General features: G+C 36.8%; 1 protein-coding gene across 1 annotated transcript in view; it reads left to right on the top strand.

The window, feature by feature from the left end:
- Positions 1-22,101, top strand: part of UBR1 (ubiquitin protein ligase E3 component n-recognin 1) — a 154,263-nt gene that overhangs the window by 96,462 nt on the left and 35,700 nt on the right. The window contains exons 29-35 of the mRNA XM_004609603.2: positions 1,413-1,594; positions 3,957-4,162; positions 6,763-6,856; positions 7,837-7,986; positions 10,863-10,960; positions 14,301-14,394; positions 19,156-19,304. Coding sequence (XP_004609660.1) covers positions 1,413-1,594; positions 3,957-4,162; positions 6,763-6,856; positions 7,837-7,986; positions 10,863-10,960; positions 14,301-14,394; positions 19,156-19,304 — 973 coding nt within the window. The remainder of the gene's footprint in view (positions 1-1,412; positions 1,595-3,956; positions 4,163-6,762; positions 6,857-7,836; positions 7,987-10,862; positions 10,961-14,300; positions 14,395-19,155; positions 19,305-22,101) is intronic.

Raw genomic sequence — 22,101 nt, 5'->3', positions numbered from 1 at the left:
TTAGAGTGGTCAAGACTATGAGCCCTATGGGACAGAACAGTGATGTAACCCTTGCTGGGTGGCGCCCACCTCCAAGATGGCTGTTCCCAGTCCCAGCCTGGTATGTCCACACCACCTATTGTTGGGGTGAAGAAGTTCTGATATTATGTCCAGTAAGACCCAAACAGTGAACTCTGTGAAAAGCCTAATCATATAGCAGGAAACCGCCTGGTGAAAGGTGGGGTGGGGCCTCATCAGCTCAGGAGGAGAGCCTGTCGGGCAAAGCCAAGATAGCAGCGCTATTGGGTGTGTCTGGCCTCTTGAGTATCTGCTCCTTGCTGGCACCAGGACACAAGTGCCGCCTGTGTCCTGTGCTGTGTTGCCAGAACCCAAGTCTGTTCTGACTTAATGCTGGTGTAAAGCTGATGTTCTCTAAGTCCTTTAAGCTCACCTCTCCCTGCTCTAGTATGGCATTTTCAGACTAGTACTAACTTGCCAGACTTGAAGTCCCTTTTCTCTTTCAGTCTCTCTTCTCTTGCCCCACTCAGGGCAATTCTCCTTAGTTCCAAATGTCCAATATACAGTTCTATATTCTGTAGCGATGTCTCCCTGAGCTGCTGTCTGTTTTCTCTTGTGAGACCCTTTGTGGAGTGCTGTACTTTATATTTAGTTTTTATGTTTTTTCTGTCTTGATGCTGCAGGAATCAAAGAACTGTTTCTTCTGACCATCTTGTTTCTGCCCTCATACTGTAGCTTTCTTGTGGAACATAAGAGAATTTAAATTCTATGAAATGCAGTATACTTACCTTACATACTTTCATAATGTAATAAATCTTTTAATTTTTCTAATCTTAAAATAATTTGAATTTTATTACCTGTGGTTATTAACTGTCATTCCTAAAAGTGAATGAACATAATAATAAATAAAATGGCACCAATTTTCCTACACAGTTTTGTTAAAGTTGCAGTGCATTTAGGATCAACCATTAGATATCATTTAGTTGGCTAAAGGTGTTAATGATTATATGATTGATAAAAATATTTTAAAGTTTTATTGGATTTAAATTTATTTTTCAGTGAACCTATTGAATACAAAAGTTTGTTAGATAATTTAAATTTAGGCACTCAAATTTTTATGGTAAATATCAATATATCTGAGGGGGAAATAAGTTGTATGATGTCATAGAACCTGTATATTAATTTTGAGACATTAGATTGAGTTTAGGATTAAGGGTAATCAAAAATCTGAGGATTTAGAGCATTTCCTTTGCATTCATGAAGCCCTGGTTTTAATCCCTAGCACGACACACACAAAAAAAAAATGCAATCAAGTTTTATCAGGCTTTTACTATAGGAAACTTTGCCTGACTAACTAGTACATGTAAATTTTAACAGTAGGTCTTACCTACTGTTTGTGGAATCTTAACACACAGATTACTCATGACAAAGAAAAAGCAGAACGAAAAAGAAAAGCAGAAGCTGCTAGGTTGCATCGTCAGAAGATCATGGCCCAGATGTCTGCCTTACAGAAAAACTTCATTGAAACCCACAAACTTATATATGACAATACATCAGAAATGTCTGGGAAAGAAGACTCTATTATGGAAGAAGAGAGGTAAAACAAAGCAAAACTGGAAACTGGTGATTCCATTTTATTTTGTTTTGTGGGCCTCCTCCCAAGCAGTGCTCAGCAGGCTCAGAGGTCATTCCCAGGATATTTAACCAGCTGGGTGGGATGATTGAATGCTAGGGTTCAAGGATGTGGAGCTGCTTAGGCTCTGTGGTGCCAGAAAGCTCCAGAGCCACTCCAGTGGTACAGTTTACCACTAAAGGAAAAATTGTATGTTCACCTTACATGTTTTTTCAAAGCATCTTTTGACATATTTTATCCAAATACCAATCTGATCACATATATTCAAGAATACTTTGATAATAAAGTACAATCAAATATCAAAGTTTGGTATTCTAACCTTATAACCAGGTTATTGACTTGCTATTGCTGTTATAAAACTACTTCTATACTTCAGTAGCCACCAAATCATTTAACCATGTTCCCTGAGCTGTGTTTGACGCTGCCAGCTTTGGCATGGTTAACTATTTTTTTCAAGCTCTAACTAGCCATAGGCATTGGAGGAACTAGCTTAACCTTCATATATTTTGAAAATATGGCCAATTAAGGCTTTAAGTAAATCAATGCAGCTTTCACTGGTGCCAGGGCCTTCTCCATGAGTTTATGGATACATTAGCCCACGGCTCTTGGATAGAAAACCCATGATCCTTTAGTGGAAGCTAGATATTAGGCATGCTGTCATATATGCGGTCTGTTGTTGACCAGCACATCATTATGTGGCACATGACTTTGTGTAATCCAGCCTATTTTCATTTGTATAAATGATACCATTCTCTTATCATTCCACAACTTCCTGTTTTTACTCAGTATTATGTCTTGTGCGGGGAAAATTTATATTACATAAAAATCTATTAAATGAACTCTTTGCTTCGTAGCCTTGGCAATTTTTTATGCCCCATGAATTGCAAGGTATTTAACATATCTGATCCCTCATCCACTGAACTGTAATAGTGCTTTCTAGTCCTATGATGACTAAAAACACAAATCTTCTCCTTATATTCTGGATGCTTCTTATGAGATGGTGCCACTCCAATCTGAGACCCATCTTCTAACAGCTTCATAGTATTCTATATTGTATGATTTCACTTATTGATGAATCTCCCATATTTTAAGGAGTTTCTTGCAGAGAAAGAAATAAAGCAATTATATTGGGTAGTTGAGAGTGTGGCTTGTGAAGCCACATCACTACTTTGTAAAGAATCATGATATAAGACTCTGAGTGTCTTACTGTCTGTATGCCTCATTTTTTTTTCATCTGAATAATATCAATAATAATAGTACTTATCTCATAAGATGGTTGAAAGAGTAAATGAGTTAATAGTACAAAATATATAAAATAGTACCTTGCATAATTAGTGTTTTATAAATATTTGCTATTTATATTATTATATTGCTATAATTGCATAGTAATTGCATTATTACATATTGAGTGGATCCTAAGAATTGTTGAATCATTAAAGTATACTTTTTTTTCTTATTTGGGGGGTGGGGGTGTTTGGGTCATACCCAGGAGTGTTCAGGGGTTACTCCTGGCCCAGCATTCAGGAATCACTCTTGTTGTTGCTTGAAGAACCATATATGGTGCCAGGGATCAAACCCAGATCAGCTGCATGCAAGACAAGCACCTTACCCACTATACTATCATTCCGTCCCCCATGCAGCCTTTTATCTATTTATTTATTTTTGGTTTGGGGGCCACACCTAGTGATGGTCAGCGATTACTCCTGGCTGTGCACTCAGGAACTTCTCCTGGCAGTGCTCAAGGGCCTATATGGATTGCTGGGATTCTGGTTGACAAGGCAAGGAAGGCAAATGCCCAATCCACTGTACTATCTCTCTGGCCCTCAATGCAGCCTTTTAAAAAATAATGTTTCTTTGTAAATTTTAGTGATGAGAAAATAAGATATAAATGAATAAAGTGATGTAAGCTTATATGCTAATTTATAAGCTTATATGATTAATTATATAACAAAATTTTGTAAATAGACTAAAAGAAAATATCATGGCGGTTATAGAATTTTTTGTTTTTATCTTTTACTCCTTATGCTTTAAAGGTTTTCTTATTTGTACATTTTATAAACAGAAAGATATCAGATAATCTAGCTCCTTGGTACAAAAAGGTAAGTATAATTTCACCACACATATTGTGACCTGTATTTTCAATTACCGAGCATAAAATTATTTTCTTATAAGCAAATAAATTGATTAAAAATAAAGTTACAAGGTACATACTCAAGTTACTTTTGCTAATTATTTTTATTTTTTATTCTTAAAGTTCTTCTGATATCTTAAAATCTAACAAAATATAAACATAAGTGACCTTATTTCTGGTCGTTTCTCTTGGTAGCACCCCAACAGTCAGTGACTACTCTAGAATTGCTCTGGGTCCTAAGCGAGGCCCATCTGTTATTGAAAAGGAGGTGCTGACATGCATACTCTGCCAAGAAGAACAAGAGGTGAAAATAGAAAATAATGCCATGGTATTATCGGCCTGTGTCCAGAAATCTACTTCCTTAACCCAGAACAGGGGAAAACCCATAGAACTCTCAGGAGGTATGTGTTTTTAATATCCTTTTTAATTTTTTGTACTCACATACTTAGAAAAAGTAATATTTCAATAAGTTTGGAATTGAGATTTTATTTGGCCATATTGGTCAGGTTGCAGTTTATCTATATTTTAGACAACTCTAGATTGCTACATGCCATCTTAGCTTTGTTGATTTTGCTTTTTGTTTTTGGGCCACACCTGGCTATGCTGAGCTTACTCCTGGCTATACACTCAGAGATCACTCCTGGTGGTGCTAAAGGGCTATGGGATGTTGGGGATTGAACCGAGGTGAGCCATGCACAAGGCAAGAGCCCTACCCACTGCACTATCTGGCCCCATGGTTTGTATTTTCTTTCCAATTAAGAATTTTTTTAAAAATTTTGTTAGCTTATGACCATGTTGCTTTTATTTCTCGATGTTTGTCTCTCCATTTCTTTTTACTAAAGCATTTAAAAGTTGGATATATACATCATACTTTTTCAGCCCTGAATATTTTTAGACATTTTATAAAAGAATGATCAGATCATTATCATGTTTAATGATTTAGCTTTTTAAATTGCTTGATATAAATTCCATAGTCAAATATCATGCCCCTCCCTTATCCTCGATTCACAAAATGTCTTTTTCATCTAAATTTTTTTCTCTCAGGATTCATGCCTGTTTCGCGCATTGCTTTATTTTTTTTATGTCTCTTTTAGTCTATTTTAATCTAGACTAGTCAGTTGCCTTTTTAAAAATGATAATAACTTCTTTATAGAATGTAAGCAAAATGTTTGGTAATATATTGTACTTCTTGTATTATATCAGGAGTTAGCTGCTTTTTAAATTACCAAACATTTGGCTTTTTAAAGTAAGCCAAATGTTTGGTAATATATTGTACTTCTTGTATTACATCAGGAGTTAGCTACTTTTTAATACCCTTTTATTAATAGTAATAATAAAACATTTGCCATATACCAGACACTGATTAAGTGCCTTATGAACTCACTCCTCACAAAAACCTCTAGTTAGGTACCACTGTTGCCTCCATTTTGCAGATAATGGGACTCAGGCAGAGAAATTAAGTGACTTTTCATCATTGATCATGAGTTAAGAGTGCAAAGACCAGGTTTTGAACCATTATAGTTGTGTTTTATCTCTTAGATTAGAATGACCCTAAACATCACTTAAAATTAGTCAGTTTACTCTTAATATTACAAAAATTAATTGTGCTAGAATTTCACAGAATCACTTCAGTGACCAAGGTAATGCAACTTTAAATGTAATGTTCGAATAAAAATATAAATTAAGAAAGGAAGTTGTCCAATGGTGGAGGGAAGTGTTCAACAGGGAGTAAGAGAAAGGGGTGAAAGGTAGTATAGTGTTCTGCATAAAACTCTACTGGCACTCCATGTTGATTCACTTGTATGCAAATTTCATGGTTTATTCTTTTCTGACAGCTGCATAGAATTCTATTGTGTAGATACACCAAAGTTTCTTTAACCAGTCATCATGCTAAGCTAAATGAGTCAGAAAGAGTGGGACAGATACAGAATGACTGCATCCACCCGTGGAAGATAAAGTAACATAATAGGAGAATAACACCTAAGGATAGTAGAGATAAGGGCCAGGAGGATCGCCTCATGGCTTGCAAGCTCATCTCATGAGCTGGGGGGAAAGGGCAGATGGGATGGAGAAGAGACCACTAAGTAAATGATAGCTGGAGAGATCGTTCGGGATGGTAGATGTGTGCTGAAAGAAGACTATGGACCCAACATGATGGCTGCTAAGTGCATATATTGCTTACCATAAGACTCAAAAGGAGAGAGTAAGAGGGAATGTGTCTGCCACAGAGGCAAGGGGTAGGACGGGGGGTTGCGAAAGGGACACTGGGAACATTGATGGTGGACAATGAACACTGGTGGGAGGGATGGTACTCAAACATTGTTTGATTGAAACATAATCACGAAAATTTGTAAGTCTATAAAAAAAATTTAAGAATTAAAAAAAAAACTGATGATACTTTTATCTGTAAAAGGAGGGGCTGGAGCAATTACACAGCGGGTAGGGCGTTTGCCTTGCACACAGCCGACCCAGATTCGATTCCCAGCATCCCATATGGTCCCCTGAGCACCGCCAGGGGTGATTGCTGAGGGCAGAGCCGGGAGTAACCCCCGTGCATCACCAGGTGTGACCCAAAAAGCCAAAAAAAAAAAAAAGTAAAAGTATAAAATTGAAAAAAATCTCTATTAGCAACAGTACTTTTCCACCACTGTGTGGAAAGTTATTTAAGTTATTTTTATAAAGTGTCTCTCTTAGAGACAGGCAGGTGGGTGGGATGGAGGGAAATGGACACTCATGAAGGACTGTAATAGAAACATTGTATTCCCAAGCCCAATCATGAATAACTTTGTAGTTCATAGTGACTTAAACTTTTCTGACCAAAAATAAAGAAAAAAATGGAAGTTGTCGTCGTTAACCCTACTAATTGTAAAATCAAACCAAGCGGTCCAGCTTTATATTTTCCTGTTTTTATTTACTATTAAGAATATATATTCTGCTTTTTCCCCTTTTTCTAACTAGGGAGAGATAAGTAATACCTCTGATTTTTGTTTTTCTATACCAGAAACTCTGGACCCACTTTTTATGGATCCAGATTTGGCATATGGAACTTATACAGGAAGCTGTGGTCATGTAATGCATGCAGTGTGCTGGCAGAAGTAAGTTGTCCTTCCACATGTTCTTGAAAGAAACTAGGAATGTTGAAGTTCTCTACAGGCCACAAAAAGGCATGTTTTCTCATGTCTTCTTCCTTATTTGGTGTGAATAGTTAAAACAGTTTTAATTACTAATTTTGTTTGCATGATACTCATATTGTCACCCTTAGCAATTAATTGGTGTGTAAGTAGCACTGTAGCTGTCATCCCGTTGTTCATCGATTTGCTCGAGCGAGCACCAATAATGTCTCCATTGTGAGACTTGTTGTTACTGTTTTTGGCATATCGAATATGCCACGGGTAGCTTGCCGGGCTCTCTGACGGAGGAATTGAACCCAGGTCGGCTGCACCTCATGCAAGGCAAACTCCCTACCCGCTGTGCTATCGCTCCAGTGTGTAAAGTTATTGACTTAAATATTTCTTTGTTTCTTTACACTTGCTCTTCTACAAACTAGTTTCTCTTTATTAGTATTTTTATAAATTAAGGAAATCAATAAAAATCTCACTCCCCCAAAATAGACTGAAAAGGTTAAGACAATAGGTTCTAGTTCTACTCTGGAAGAGGTTCAAAGTTCAGAAATATAATACTGGGAAACCTTTTGTATGAACTTTTTACTCTTTTATCATTGGGTTAAAATACATAAACTTCTTATCATAGAAGTTTTATGAGTACTATTTCTGTTGGTCTTTGGGAAATACTGTTTATACTTTATCTTCACCTTATTAAGGCAGAAAATAAATTATAATTTAGTGAACTATTTTAGTAAACTATTTTAAATTTGTCTCTGTCCTGATATATTTTCCAGTCTGCCCCCCTACCACCCAAATGAGCATCCTAATTCTTCTATAGTTTAATTTGTGTATTTTTTTTGCAAGTATATTCTAATGAATTTATGAAGGCTGAAATTCCAACTTTCCTAAATGGATCAGAGCAAAGATATATGTGTAGTTCTAAAAAAAACCTATGGCTTGGCATTTTGCAGGTATTTTGAGGCTGTGCAACTGAGCTCTCAGCAGCGTATTCATGTTGACCTTTTTGACTTGGAGAGTGGAGAGTATCTTTGTCCTCTTTGCAAGTCTCTGTGCAATACTGTGATTCCCATTATTCCTTTGCAACCTCAAAAAATGAACAGGTATATTTTAATTTTGTTTTGGTTAATTTTTTAATTTGTTGGTTAATGTTTTCATTTATGCCTGTTTTGGTTATGTTACTAGTTTTTGCTATTTAAATTAATACCTTTTCTTTCATAACTTGTGTTCTACTTTTAAAAGACACCAACATTTGGTCTCTAAAAGAACTAGAATATTAGGTTATGCCAACCTGTATGATTTATGTATACATCAATTACCATTAAAATAACAGTACTTTGATCTCTATCTTCACATTTACAGAAGAGAAGACCCAAACATTTAGTCCCTTGCCACATTTGAGTTGTGATTTGGAGTATGTTCTCTAACATTCTTTGTATGACTATTTCTAAAATTCTATTTTTCAGGTACTATTTTCAAGTACTATCTAAAGTATTCTGTTCTTCAGGTACTATGTTTTAGAGACATGACATAATGTTTACTAGAAAAATTAATACAAATACTGTGTTGATCATATTTTTAGGATAATTTTGAATTTTTTAATTGCTTTTAATATTTATATTCTGATCATCTATAAATAGAACTTCACAGCAATTTTATTCATCTTTGTGACAGCTTTAATAATTGTATATTTCTGTTCTCACTGTGCTACTTGATGACTAGGGCATATTTTAATACTATTTTTATAGTATTTTTCTCTAAAATTCAGTGAGTTATTAGTGATACTCTTAAATTTTATTGAAAAAATTGTTAATAAGAGCACTTTAGGGTCAGAGTATAGTATAGCAGATAGGGCTTTGCATATGGCCGATCTGGAATCTATCCCTGACTTCTCATCTTGTCCCCCAAGCCCTGCCAGAGTGATCCCTGGATTCAGAGTCAGGAGTAAGCCCTGAGCATGGCTGGCTGTGGACCAAAACCAAAATAATTAAATAAGAGTACTTTTAATATTTCTATAACAAGATTGTAAAGATACTATGTTTGACAAGCAGAGTCAGTAAAAGTTGGTTTATGTCTGTAATTCATTAGATAACGTAATATGGAAATTTCCTCCTATTTATTATCATTTTTATTTTTTTATTTTTTTATTTTATTTTATTTTTTTTTTTTTTTGCTTTTTGGGTCACACCCAGCGATGCTCAGGGGTTACTCCTGGCTCTGCACTCAGGAATTACTCCTGGCAGTGCTTGGGGGACCATATGGGATGCCGGGGATCGAACCCGGGTCGGCCGCGTGCAAGGCAAACGCCCTACCCGCTGTGCTATCGCTCCGGCCCCTATTATCATTTTTAGAAAGAGAGCAACATCAGAAAGGTTATTTTTCTTCTTTATATTTTTGTAATAATACATTCTAGGTACTTTTTACATTTTATTATACAATAATCTAAAGAAATATATACTATTATTCCCATCTTTAAATGAGAATTTAGCTTTAACTAAAGACTTAGAATTCCATACAAATGGAATCAAATACTATGTGCTCTTTGATATGGCTTCTTTCACTTAGTTTTTGAGAATTACTCATTTTGCTGCATGTATCAATAATTTCTTCTTATCAATTATTCTTCCAATGCAAGGATATATAGTAATTTACTTATCCATTCACCTTCTGATGACCATTTGAGTTATCCCAGTGTAGAACTGAAATAGTGATTAAAATGATCCCATGTGTTCAAGAAAATAGAATTGGAGATAATGTATAGGTTTTACTTGTAAAATATATCCAGGCACTTTTTTTGCCCAGTTCTGATTTAGGTAAGGTGTAGCCTTTATAGCCTTACCTAACTATATCATAGACAATAGTAAAATCAACCATAATAGAACAAAGTGACTTTCAAAAATTTTCGTTATCTTATGCAAGCAGATTCTATATAGTTGTATCCCACACAGGATATTAAATATCTAAATTATTTTCTAAAAGAATATTTAGCACCTTCTTTATTTGATGTTTTTAAGAATAAGCTGTTTCAATTCTTCTAAAAGTTAGATTCTAGTCGTTATAACTCAGGCTCTTTTCACTCTATGGTCATTTTAATATAACAACTTTGTTGTTTGGAATCTGAAATATGTAATTATAACACTTTTTTTCCTTAGGTACTGAACTTTATTCCTATTATATAGTCTTTTTAATAACACTGTTACTGGCTCGCCTTGGTTTTTTATAACAGTTTGGATCAAGTCTCTGCCCTTATGATATTTATTTCCCAGAGAGACCATTAATAAATACATAACTACAGAATGTTGAGTAGTGAGAAATACTATGAAAAATCTAAAGCAGCAGGGTTAAGAGCTAGAGGCAGACCGATGCATGAGGATATTTATAGACAGAGTCATCAGGAGACGCTGACATAGGAATACAGATCTGAATGAAATGAAGGGTAGGCAGTGCCATTCTCTGCAAGAAGAGAATTCCAAGCACAGGCACTAAACCCTGAGGTAGGAGCCCAAGCAGCACATTGGAGGCACGCAAGAAAGCAGCAATAGAGCCAGAAAATAAAAGGACTATGAGTTAAGATTAGAAGTTAGAATTTTATGTTTGATGAGAAATAATTGAATATTTTAAACAGGGAAATGGTATGATCTTATATACATTTTGGCTGTTGAATAATGAATAAATAATAATGAAATACCATTGTGGAAACAGTGAAAACAGTGAGTCTACTGAAATAGTCCAGGTGATGTCCATTTGCTCTGCTTTAACACTTGTGGTTGATGGGCATATGAGTTTAATCTTCGTACTATTTTAATTTCCCTCACTTCCAAAACTGCAGTTTTAGACACATGTGTCTGTGGTATAAGAAGTTAATTGGGAGGAATCTTACTTTTTTTTTACAACTGTTTATCCAGAGAAAGACTCAAGTTCAGCTTTTTATTTGACCTTGTACAAATGGCTTTAATAATTTTTAAATATCATTTTTCAGTGAGAATACAGAAGCTGTTGCTCAATTTTTGACCCTGGCACGATGGATGCAGACTGTTCTGGCCAGAATATCAGGTTATAATATGAAACATGCAAAAGGTTCGCTAAGAATTATTTTACATTTATCTGTGTTTAAGTGTCAGAGTTCTCAAAATTTTTTTGAAAAAAGTTATTATTGCTTTTGGGGCTGGAGTGATAGCACAGCGGGTAGGGTGTTTGCCTTGCACGCGGCCAACCCGGGTTCGAATCCCAGCATCCCATATGGTCCTCTGAGCACCGCCAGGGGTAATTCCTGAGTGCAGAGCCAGGAGTAACCCCTGTGCATCGCCAGGTGTGACCCAAAAAGGAAAAAAAAAAAAGTTATTATTGCTTTAAACTGTAGTTTGCTCAGACTGGGGATATAGCTCCTTGGTAGAAAACATGCTTCACATGTATGAGGCCCTGAGTTTGATTCTGAATATCCTATATCTATTTTCTATAAGCACATATGCCAAAAACAATAACAACAAGTCTCACAATGGAGATGTTACTGGTGCCCGCTTGAGCAAATCAATGAGCAACGGGACAACAGTGCTACAGTGCTACATAAATAAAATATGGTTTGCAAATACAGGTTTGTTGAATACCAGAAATAGAGGTTTATTTTTTAAAAAAAGAGTCCTCTTCTATCAAAGTCCAGACCAGTGGTACTTGGGGGCTACCAGCGCCATACCTGGTGGTCCTTAGGGGCCACATGGTGCCAGGGATCAAACCCAGGATCTCAAACATGCTAGACACCTGCTTTAACACTTGATCTCTCTTCCTGGACCCCCAGTAGAGATTTTTCTTTTTGACGCCAAGACTGGCCTAAATAATTTTACTTGATTTAGTGATTTCTTTTTGTAGTGAGAGCCAGTATAGGCAGTGATTAATCTGGAGTCACACTGTTTGGATTGAAAATTTACATCTGTCACTATTATCTAAGTGTTCCTGGACAAGTCACAGAACTCTCAGTACCTCAGTTTTCTTATTTGCAAAGTCAGATAGTAATAGTACCAATTTCATTGATTCAAGGATTGTGTTAACCTATGCAAAGTAGAACATTGCATTGCACATACTAAATGCTATATAAATATTGTAACTATTACTAATGTCATTAATGTGTTAATATCAAAACAACTAAATTTATATATGCCCATACATATACATTCTTTATTTGAGAGTTAAGCCAACCTAAAGACTCTGAGAAGTAAACAGTGGTAGGCAGATTGGGGTGGGATATCTAAATTTAGAGAATTAGTTAGTACAACAGTGTATTTGCTGGGTTGTTTTCCTCCTCTTTTATTTCCCAGCTTTGGCCTTAAAGTAACCTAAATCAATAGACTATAGGGGGGAAAAAGAGTTCTGTGAACAGCAAAAGTTCACAGAACAGCAAAGAAAGTACGAGAAATATACCTTTGTGGGACTGGAGAGCTAGCACAGAGGTTAAGGTACTTGCTGTGTACTCAGCCAACTCTATTTCAGTCTCTAGCACTGCATGTGCAATTGTAGCATCACCAAGAGTGACCCTTGAGCACCACTGGGTGTGGCCAAAACAAACAAACAAACAAAAACAACGAAAAAGAAAAACCAACAACAAAAAAGAAATATACCCTCTTTCTTACTACAAGACTGGGTAAAGAAGCTCCTTAGGAAAAATAAAAAATAAAATAAAAATAATTTTTGAAAAAAGAAGCTCCTTAGGGCTAGGAAGTGTACAGGAAGTTACTGATTTTTTTTCCCTCTCTATGGCCTTCTTCCAAGGTCAGCCCTAATTATGGAGTTTCACTGCTATCATGACTATTCGGACATCCTAAAAATCTCAAGGAAACTAAGCCTCTCTAACAAAAGAACCCTGTCTTCAAAGGAATGCTGGCTGAAGCTTCATTATTTTATTCTGTTTTTACCCAGTGAAGGGTTTCCTTCACCTCAGTCACATGGATCTGATAGTACAGGAAACTAAAATTGAAGCTTGTCATTTTGACTAGGGAAGCTGGGAGAAATAAGTGTCCTGTTGAAACCAGAGCATATTTGTGGGATGAGGGTGCCTTGACACTAGAGAGAGGAGAATAAGCTCATATTTTTCATAAGTCCTGGACTATCTCTAAGCTGTGCATGTGTAGAACAGGCCCACAAAAGTACAGCATGGGGACAGGAGTGATAGCACAGCAGGTAGGGCATTTGCCTTGCATGCAGCCGTCCCGGGTTTGATTCCCATCCCATATGATCCCTTGAGCACTGCCAGGAGTAATTGCTGAATGCATAAGGCAGGAGTAACCCCTGTGCAACGCCAGGTGTGACCCAAAAAGCCAAAAAAAAAAAAAAAAAGAAGCATAGCATGGGCTTTGAAACTGAAACAGCATTAAACCGCTAACCAAAATTTCAGATAATTTTTGTGTAGTCCAGGTACCAACAGACTCAAATAACATAATACAGGCTCTGAAAACTGACATTGGAGCCATACTCACAGACAGTGAGACTGAACTTATGAAGCCTAGGAGACTGATTATTTAATTATACAAAATAGTTTTTTTTTCCCAGAGAATTTAGTAGGAACTAAGAACCTCACAATGTAATATGCAAAATATCCAAGATAGGGCAGAAGAGATAGTACATAGCCTTGCACCAGGCCTACCTGGGTTCAATCTCTGGTATCCTAGAGGGTTTTCAGAGCACTACCCGGAGTAATCACTGAGTGTACAGCCAAGAGTAACCCCTGAGCATTGCCAGGTGTGGCCCCCAAACAAAAACAAAACAAAGAAGTATCCAAGATACAACTGAAAATCACTTCTCATACAAAGAACCAGAAAACTGAGCTAACTCTGAAGGAAAACAGTTGATCAAATACCTTTTTGAAATGTTTTAATATTGAACTTTTAGTCAAAAAGTTTAAAGTAGGGACCACCAAGATAGCTCAAAGGGTTGAAATGCATACCCTGTATGTGCCAGGCGCAGAATCTAAGCTCTGACACCCACAGGCCCCAACAGGCACTAAAAGAGGTTGTCCTGATAGTCCCCAACTACTACCTTACCGAATAGCATTGTATCACTAGGCAAGCACCTAACTGGCCAAGTATCACTGAACGTTGTCCATGGGACCCCTGAGCACTCCTTGGAATGCCCCTGTCCTTCACTCTTTAAAAAGCATAAAGTCTTAGAGATAACTGGAAGGTTCTGTGTGTGTGTGCTTAGGGGGGGGTTTTAATATTCACCCATGGTTGTATTCACAATAAGTAGTAGAACGAGAAGTCAAACCTAAGCGGCTTGGCATCAGATCTCATTTCCTTCTGTATGCTATCTTCTCATAGAGTAGTATAAAGTCATTAAAAATGGAAATGTTGATGGGGAGTTTCTAAGTTTTATTAAAAGTTACAAAAGTGTATATGGGATAAACAAGATTTTTTTCCCTTTAATTTTTAAGGAGAAATTCCAGCAATTCCAGTTCTGTTTAATCAAGGAATGGGTGATTCAACTTTTGAATTCCATTCTATTCTGAGTTTTGGAGTCCAGTCCTCGTAAGTATATAAATAATGAGTAAAAAATTTTAAATTGTTGTATAAATGAGTGACAGATCGTATTTCTTGCTGATAAAATTGTTGCTTTTTCCAATTTATCTTATTTATTTCTTATCCAGAAGCTTTATTTATAGTAAGTGGTTTGTAATAATAGATTAATTAATAGATTAATTAATAGATCAAAAATGGTTAAAAGGAAGGAGAGAGAGAGAGAAAGAAATAAAAGTGCTGCCATTACTGTTTATAATAGCCAGAATCTGGAAAAAACCCGAGTGCCTGAGAACAGATGACTGGTTAAAGAAACTTTGGTACATCTATACAATGAAATACTATGCAGCTGTTAGAAAAGATGAAGTCATGAATTTTGCATATAAGTGGATCAACATGGAAAGTATCATGCTAAATGAAATGAGTTAGAAAGAGAGAGACAGACATAGAAAGATTGCGATAATCTGTGGAATATAAAATAACAGAATAGGAGACTAACACCCAAGAATAGTAGAAATAAGTACCAGGAGCTTGGCTTCATGGCTTGGAAGCCAGCCTTACATGCTGAGGGAAAAGGCAGAGAGAGAAGGGAACACCAAGTAAAATGTGCTTGGAGAACCTGCTCGGGAAGGGAGATGCATGCTGAAAGTAGACTATAGATTGAACACGATGGCCACCCAATACCCCTATTGCAAACCATAACACCCAGAAGGAGAGAGAGAACAAAAGGGAATGCCCTGCCTTGAAGGCGGGATGGGGTGGAGGGATGGGACTGGGGGGTGGGAGGGATACTGGGTTCATTGGTGGTGGAGTATGGGCACTGGTGGAGGGATGGGTTCTTGAACATTGTATGACGGAAACACAAGCACGAAAATGTGTAAATCTGTAACTGTTCCCTCGTGGTAATTCACTAATTAAAAAATAAAAATTAAAAAAAAAAATCTTTCAGTGGAAGTAAAGGAAAAAAAAAAGAAAGAAAAGTGTTGCCATAGAGGCAGGCTGGAGGTTTGAGGTGGCAGGAGGGATACTGGGGATATTGGTGGTGGGAAATGTACACTGGTGGAAGGATGGATGATGGAACATTGTATGACTGGAACAACTTTATAACTGTGTGTCTCACGGTGATTAAAAAAAAGATTAATATGGTGAATCATGTCAATAATTAACCACTTTTGACCAACAAAAATGCCATCTCTGTGTAGTTCAACATACCAGAGAGCAGAATTTTAAAAACTGAGTCACATCATATTTGCTCTGTAACTTTTTTTTTTTGCTTTTTTTTTGGGGGGGGGGTCACACCCAGCAATGCACAGGGGTCATTCCTGGCTCATGCATTCAGGAATCACCCCTGGCGGTGCTCAGGGGACCATATGGGATGCTGGGATTTGAACCCGGGTCGGCCACGTGCAAGGCAAACGCCCTACCTGCTGTGCTATCACTCCAGCCCCTGCTCTGTAACTTTTGAAAAGGCTCAGAAAAACATCATGCCCCTTGCTCACCTTAATTTTATTTGGTAAATTGAGCAGTGACTAATGTTTTAGATTATTGGAAAGATATGTGAGGACACTGAAAGTATAATGTACTTAAACTATGTTATTGTTTAATGAATATTAATTGGAATAGATTTCTTTCAGATATTCCATTGCTATGTAAAATTCTTGTTTAAAATGTAAGTTGGGTGGGACTGAGGTTGCTGAGAGATAGTTTAGCAGGTAGGCTATTTGCCTTGTATGCTCCAACCTGGGTTTTATCCCCGGTACTTGAGTCCCTTGTAAATCCTGAGCACCACCCAATATAACCAAAAATAACCAACAGAAAGGGTAAGTTCAGGAACCAGAGAGATAGAAAAGGGGTTAAGTTTATTTCCTTGCATGTAGCCAGCTCTAGTTCAATCCCTGACACCACAGGTTCCCTGAGAATCACCCTAGAAATCACCCTTGACATTGTCTAGTTTACCAGAAATTGCTTCTAGGGGCTCCTGAGCCTCCTGAGCACTACTTATGAGACCCTCCTCTTTCCCCCCCCCCCCCCGCAAGAAAAAGAGTAAATTCAGAAAAACAAAAACAAGAAGTTACCACTCCAATAACATGGTATTGTCATACACATACATATTCCTATCACTACAGAAGTACTTCTTGGTCTCTTTTTCAGACATGATAACATATAAGATCAGAATTTTGTTTCCTTTTCCTTTCTATGTTTACCCTTTCTATCCAGTTTGTTGTTTAATTTGGGTCTGGATCCTTTTACTATTACCATTTACATCTTTTATAGGGAATGACACTATTGTTTCATAGGAAATAATTTTTAAGTTTTATTTTAGTCACCATTGTTTATAATACTATTGCTGATAGGGTTTCTTGTATAACACATTCCATAATCACACCCTCCACCAGAGTGACCATTTCCCTCCACTGTTTCTCCAGTGTCCCCTGACCTGTCCTCTTCCCTCTTCTTTTCCATCCCCTGTGTGAAGATTTTTTACTGGAGACCAGTTCTCAGTGTCTCTGGCCTTTGGGCATTTGTTGTTCACCTACTGATATGTTTCTTTATACCCTGCTTTTGAGACAGGTCATTCTTCATACCTCTCCTCCTGATTAGCCTTACTCAGTATGATACTCCCCAGATCAGCAAATTGCATGATTTTTTTCTTCTTACATCTAATTTTATTCTACTGTGTATATGTATCATAGTTTCCCTTTTATTTATTTAACTTTTTTTGGCTTTTGGGGTCACACCCAGCGATACTCAGGAGTTACTCCTGGCAATGTTCGGGATGTGAGATGCCGGGGATCTGTGTCCAAGACAAACAAACACCCTACCTGCTATACTATTGATCTGGCCCGTACCATAGATTCCTTATCAAGTCATCTGTTCTTGGACACTTGGACTGTTTCCAGATTTGGGCTACTTGTAAATAGTGCTGCAATGAACATAGGAGTGCAGATGTCTTTCTGAATAGAGTTTTTGGGTCCGGCTCTTGGATAAGATGCCAAGAAGTGATATTGTTGAGTCATATAGAAGCTCAATTTCTAGTTTTTTGATAAGTGTCCATATTATTTTCCAAAAGGACTAGAGCAGCAGGCATTCCCACCGCAGTGAATGGGGGTCTCCTTCACCCATATTCATATCAACACTGGTTAATTTTCTGGCTTTTTTTTTCTTGATGTGTGCCAGTCTGACTGGTATAGATGATATATGATTGGTGTTTTGATTTACATTTCCCTGATGATAAGTGATGCGGAGTATTTTTATATGCCTTTTGGCCATCTTTGAGAAAGTTTATGTTCATCTCATTTTGCTCATCTCATTCAGTTTGCCCCACCTTTTGATAGGTTTGGAATTTTTTTATTGTTTGGTTTATGTTTTAAAGTTCTACCAGTGCTTTATATAACTTAGATATTCTATTTCTTTTTCTTTCTTTCTTTCTTTTTTATTTTTGGGTCACACCCGGCAATGCTCAGGGATTACTTCTGGCTCTACACTCAGGAATTACCCCTGGCAGTGCTCAGGGGACCATATAGGATGCTGGGAATCGAACCTGGGTTGGCTGGTGCAAGGCAAACGCCCTACCCGCTGTGCTATTGCTCTAGACCCCATTTACCCTTTTTCTTGTGAGTGGTGGGCAAATACTACCTCCCAGCATGTTGGGTGTGTTTTTATTCTGGTCATCAATTCTTTTGTGCTACAGAGATGCTTAGTTTGATGTAGTCCTGTATATCTTTGCTTTCATTTTTTTGGCCAGTGGTGTTAAGTCCTTAATGATGCCTTTAGCTTCAATGTCATAGGGTGATCTGCTTATGTTTTCCTCAATTTAACGGATTTAGGTTTGATATTGAGGGCTTTAATTCATTTGGATTTGACTTGTGCGCATGGTGCTAGAAAAGGCTCTGAATTAGGTTGTGTGTGTGTGTGTGTGTGTGTCTGTGTGTGTGACTGCTCAGTTTTCCCAGCACCATTCATTGAAAAAATTTTCTTTACTCCACTTCATACATTTTTGCTCTTTTATTAAAGTTTAACCATCCTTATAACTGAGGACCTGCCTCTGGATTCCAAATTCTATTCCATTGATCTGAAAGTTTGTCCTTACTCCAGTTCCACACTATTTTGATTACTTCAGCTTTATAGTACAGTTTAAAGTTGGGGAATAAGAAACCTACTGCTTTCCCCCCTAGGATCAATGAGAGTCTTTGTATCCATGTTTACCAAGGGTATAGATCTTTTCTTTCCTGTGTGGTGTCTCTGCTTTCGGTATCACTAACAATTGCTAGTGATGCTAACGGGAAGGCCATATATCCTGTGTCTGTAGTTACCACACATCTAGCTGTAGTGCAGTCAGGAAGTGCTTGCAGAACAGGGGATCAGATTGAAGAGCTGCCAGAATCACATGCAGCACATATCATCACACCAGGGATTGAACTACTTACCTTTCTCTTGCAAGATTGGCATTCTAAGCCACTGAGCTATCATTCTCCAGGCTCCTTTTTTGGTTTTACTTTCCTGTTTTTGGGTCATTCTCGATGGTGCTCAGTGACTATCTGAGGAACCATATCTATGTGAAAGTGTATGACCCAGTTTGTTGAGCTGTCTCTCTGGACCTCCAGTTTTTTCTTCAATGAATAAATATTTAGAGATTCTTGTCTCTAAGAAAGGACAGTTGATTATGTTAAATTGAGTTAAATTGTTGCTTTCATATCTAATTAAACTTCTCTGCACGTCAGTAGGTTACTCCCTTTACTAACTCATTGTATCTTTCTCTTGTTTTATTTTTAGAGTAAAATATTCTAATAGCATCAAGGAAATGGTCATTCTCTTTGCCACGACAATTTATAGAATTGGACTGAAAATGCCTCCAGATGAAATGGATCCTCGAGTCCCCATGATGACCTGGAGCACGTGTGCTTTTACTGTCCAGGCAATAGGTAAAGCCTGTAGAAGAAAGAGGTTTCTTCTACAGAAATATCCAATAACTGTTATTTATTTTGCACTTTAAGGGAAAAAGGAAAAGGAAACCAGTCACTTAAAAATTTACAGGAAAGGGGGCTGGTGATATGGCTTAGTGGTAAAATACATGCCTTGCATGTGTAAAGCCCTAAGTTTGAGTCCCAGCACTTAAAATTTAAAAAAAAAAAAAAAAGGAAAAGAAAGACTTCAGTGTTCACGAGAAACAGGTGAAGCAATAACTAAAAAACTAACCTTTTCTGTCAAATTTTTTCTGAGATTCAAAGCTTCTCATAGAAAATTGGAAGAAGTTAACATGCTGTACACTTTAAATTGATGCAATGTTTGTGTCAATTATATGTCCATATAGTTGTGGGTTGGGTGGTTGAAAGAAAACTCTAGCTGTGAACTTAGATTTTTAGTTTATTATATTTGTTTATTATAAATATATAGTACTATATGAAAGAGAATAAACTACAGAACTCTTTCTATCCATATTTTCTTTTCTGTTGTTTCTGTTTTGGACCACACTTGAGGGCTACTCCAGTTCAGTGCTTGAATATTGCTCCTAGTAGTGCTCAGGGCTTGATCCCAGGCCTTTTTGTATGCAGAGCCTGCATTCAGCCCACTGAGGTGTCTCCCTAACACCTCCTCTATCAAATCGTCTTTAAACCAGCTTTGATTCCTTATATGTATTCTATTCCCTTGCAATAGAATCTACCACTTTTTTTTCATTTAATCATATCTTTGAAACAAGACTGCTCATGATTTGAATTAAACATAATGCTGCTGCTTTTATTACACCTTCTGCATGCCAGCATCAGTCTCTGTGAACAGATTTTAGAAATCACCTCCAAGCCTATGAGACTTTTATCATGGAGAAAGATAATACAGACATATGTACTTTCTAAAATTAAATAAAAAGAACATTAAATGTAGTTTTGTGGTAAAGCACTTGCCTTGCATGTATAAGACCTTGATTTCTATCCCTGGTGCTACCAAAAATATAAATAAATAAAGTTAAAATGAGAAATAGGAAAAATTAGATTTCAGTATTATAGAATCAGAACAAATTGATAAGACATATAAAGCATGTTTTGAACCCATGATCAAAGGCCCTTCAAAGTTTTAATTAAGTATTTTACAATACTGTCTTTGACTTTAGAATTGGATATACCTCCCCCCACTCCACCATACATAGATGGAGGGGATTTCATTAAATTTTTTCATTAAAATATGAGTTACAATGCTATAAATGATAGTTTTGTGTGTGCATAATTCCAGCACCCATGTCTACCATCAGAGTGTTCTCCCTCTCCCAGGGTCCCAAAGATCCCTCCTTTTCAACAGCCCTCCGCAAACTCAGTTTGTGTTGCCTTTGGCTCTTTGTCTGTACTTCGCTGTGTATCTCTAAGCCCCACATATGAGAGAGGTCATTGTGTAGCTAACAAACCCTTTCCTGATTGTAGAGTTGGGAATTTATAGTTAGACCTTAAATATAGAAATGCTCACGGTTTTGTCTTGAAAGAGCTTAGATATTCAGTGTAGAAAGACAGAATCTTTATTTGTGACTCTGTAACCGATAGTAAATAGGTTCTATTAGACTAGCATTGGGTTATATTGTGTTTACTATTGTGGTTCTTCCATCCAGTAACATAATGCTGTACTTTATTTGTGGTGCATAAGCAGCTAGCTTATTGCCTTTGGATATAAAAAGATAGGTACAGGGTATGTTGGCATAATTATGAATAGCAGTTAAGGAATAAAGAAAAAGTACCTTTCATTTCTGTATACATAAGAAAAAGAAAATAGGAAATAAGCTTTTCATACTCAAATGTTTCGCTTCCAAGAATCAGTGAAATTAGAGTAGTTTAGCAATTAATTCCATGGCCAACAAAGCAAAAGATATTTCTGATACTTTTTTTTTGTATTTTCAAATTCATTTTCTCATTATAAATCTGTTATAATTCTTCAATAATAGCACCTATTAGAACAATGAAGTTATTTGTATCTGCATTATTTATTTATTTGGGCTCTTCTGTATTTTATTTATTTATTTATTTATTTATTTATTTATTTATTTATTTATTGAATCGCCGTGAGCTACAGTTACAAAACTTTCATGTTTAGTTTCAGTCATACAGTGATTGAACATACATCCCTCCACCAGTGTACATTTTCCACCACCAATGTCCCCAGTATTCATCTGCTCCCCCACCTCTATGGCAGATAATTGCCCTCTTGCTCTCTCTCTCTACTTATGGGTATTATGGTTTGCAATACAGATTACAGATTAGAGGCCATCATGTTTGGTCCTTTATCTAGTTTCAGCACACATATCCCACCCCAAACAATCCCTCCAACCATCATTGACTTAGTAATCCCTTCTCTGTCCCAGCTGCCTTTTACCCCAGCTCATAAGGCAGGGCTTCCAACCGTGGACTAATCTTCTTGGTCCTTGTCTCTACTGTCCTTGGGTGTTAGTCTCATATTATGATATTTTATATTCCACAAATGAGTGCAGTCACTTTGTGTCTGTCTCTCCTTCTGATTCATTTCACTTAGTATGATACTATCCATGGCCATCCACTTATAAGCAAATTTCATGACTTCATCTTTTCTAACAGCTGCATAGTTTTCCATTGTGTAGATGTACCAAAGATTCTTTTGTATTAGCTATTTAAATAATACATTTTAACTGTATAAAATATTTTTAAGGTTTTGCATGGGAAATGTTAAAAGATAGAAAAATGATCCAGAATATTGTATATATCCTTA

The sequence above is a fragment of the Sorex araneus genome, chromosome 3, assembly GCF_027595985.1.
Source record: "Sorex araneus isolate mSorAra2 chromosome 3, mSorAra2.pri, whole genome shotgun sequence".
In the NCBI taxonomy this organism is placed as follows: Eukaryota; Metazoa; Chordata; class Mammalia; order Eulipotyphla; family Soricidae; genus Sorex; species Sorex araneus.
The sequence above is the reverse complement of the archived record's forward strand: the minus strand, read 5'-3'. Positions and strand labels throughout refer to the sequence as shown.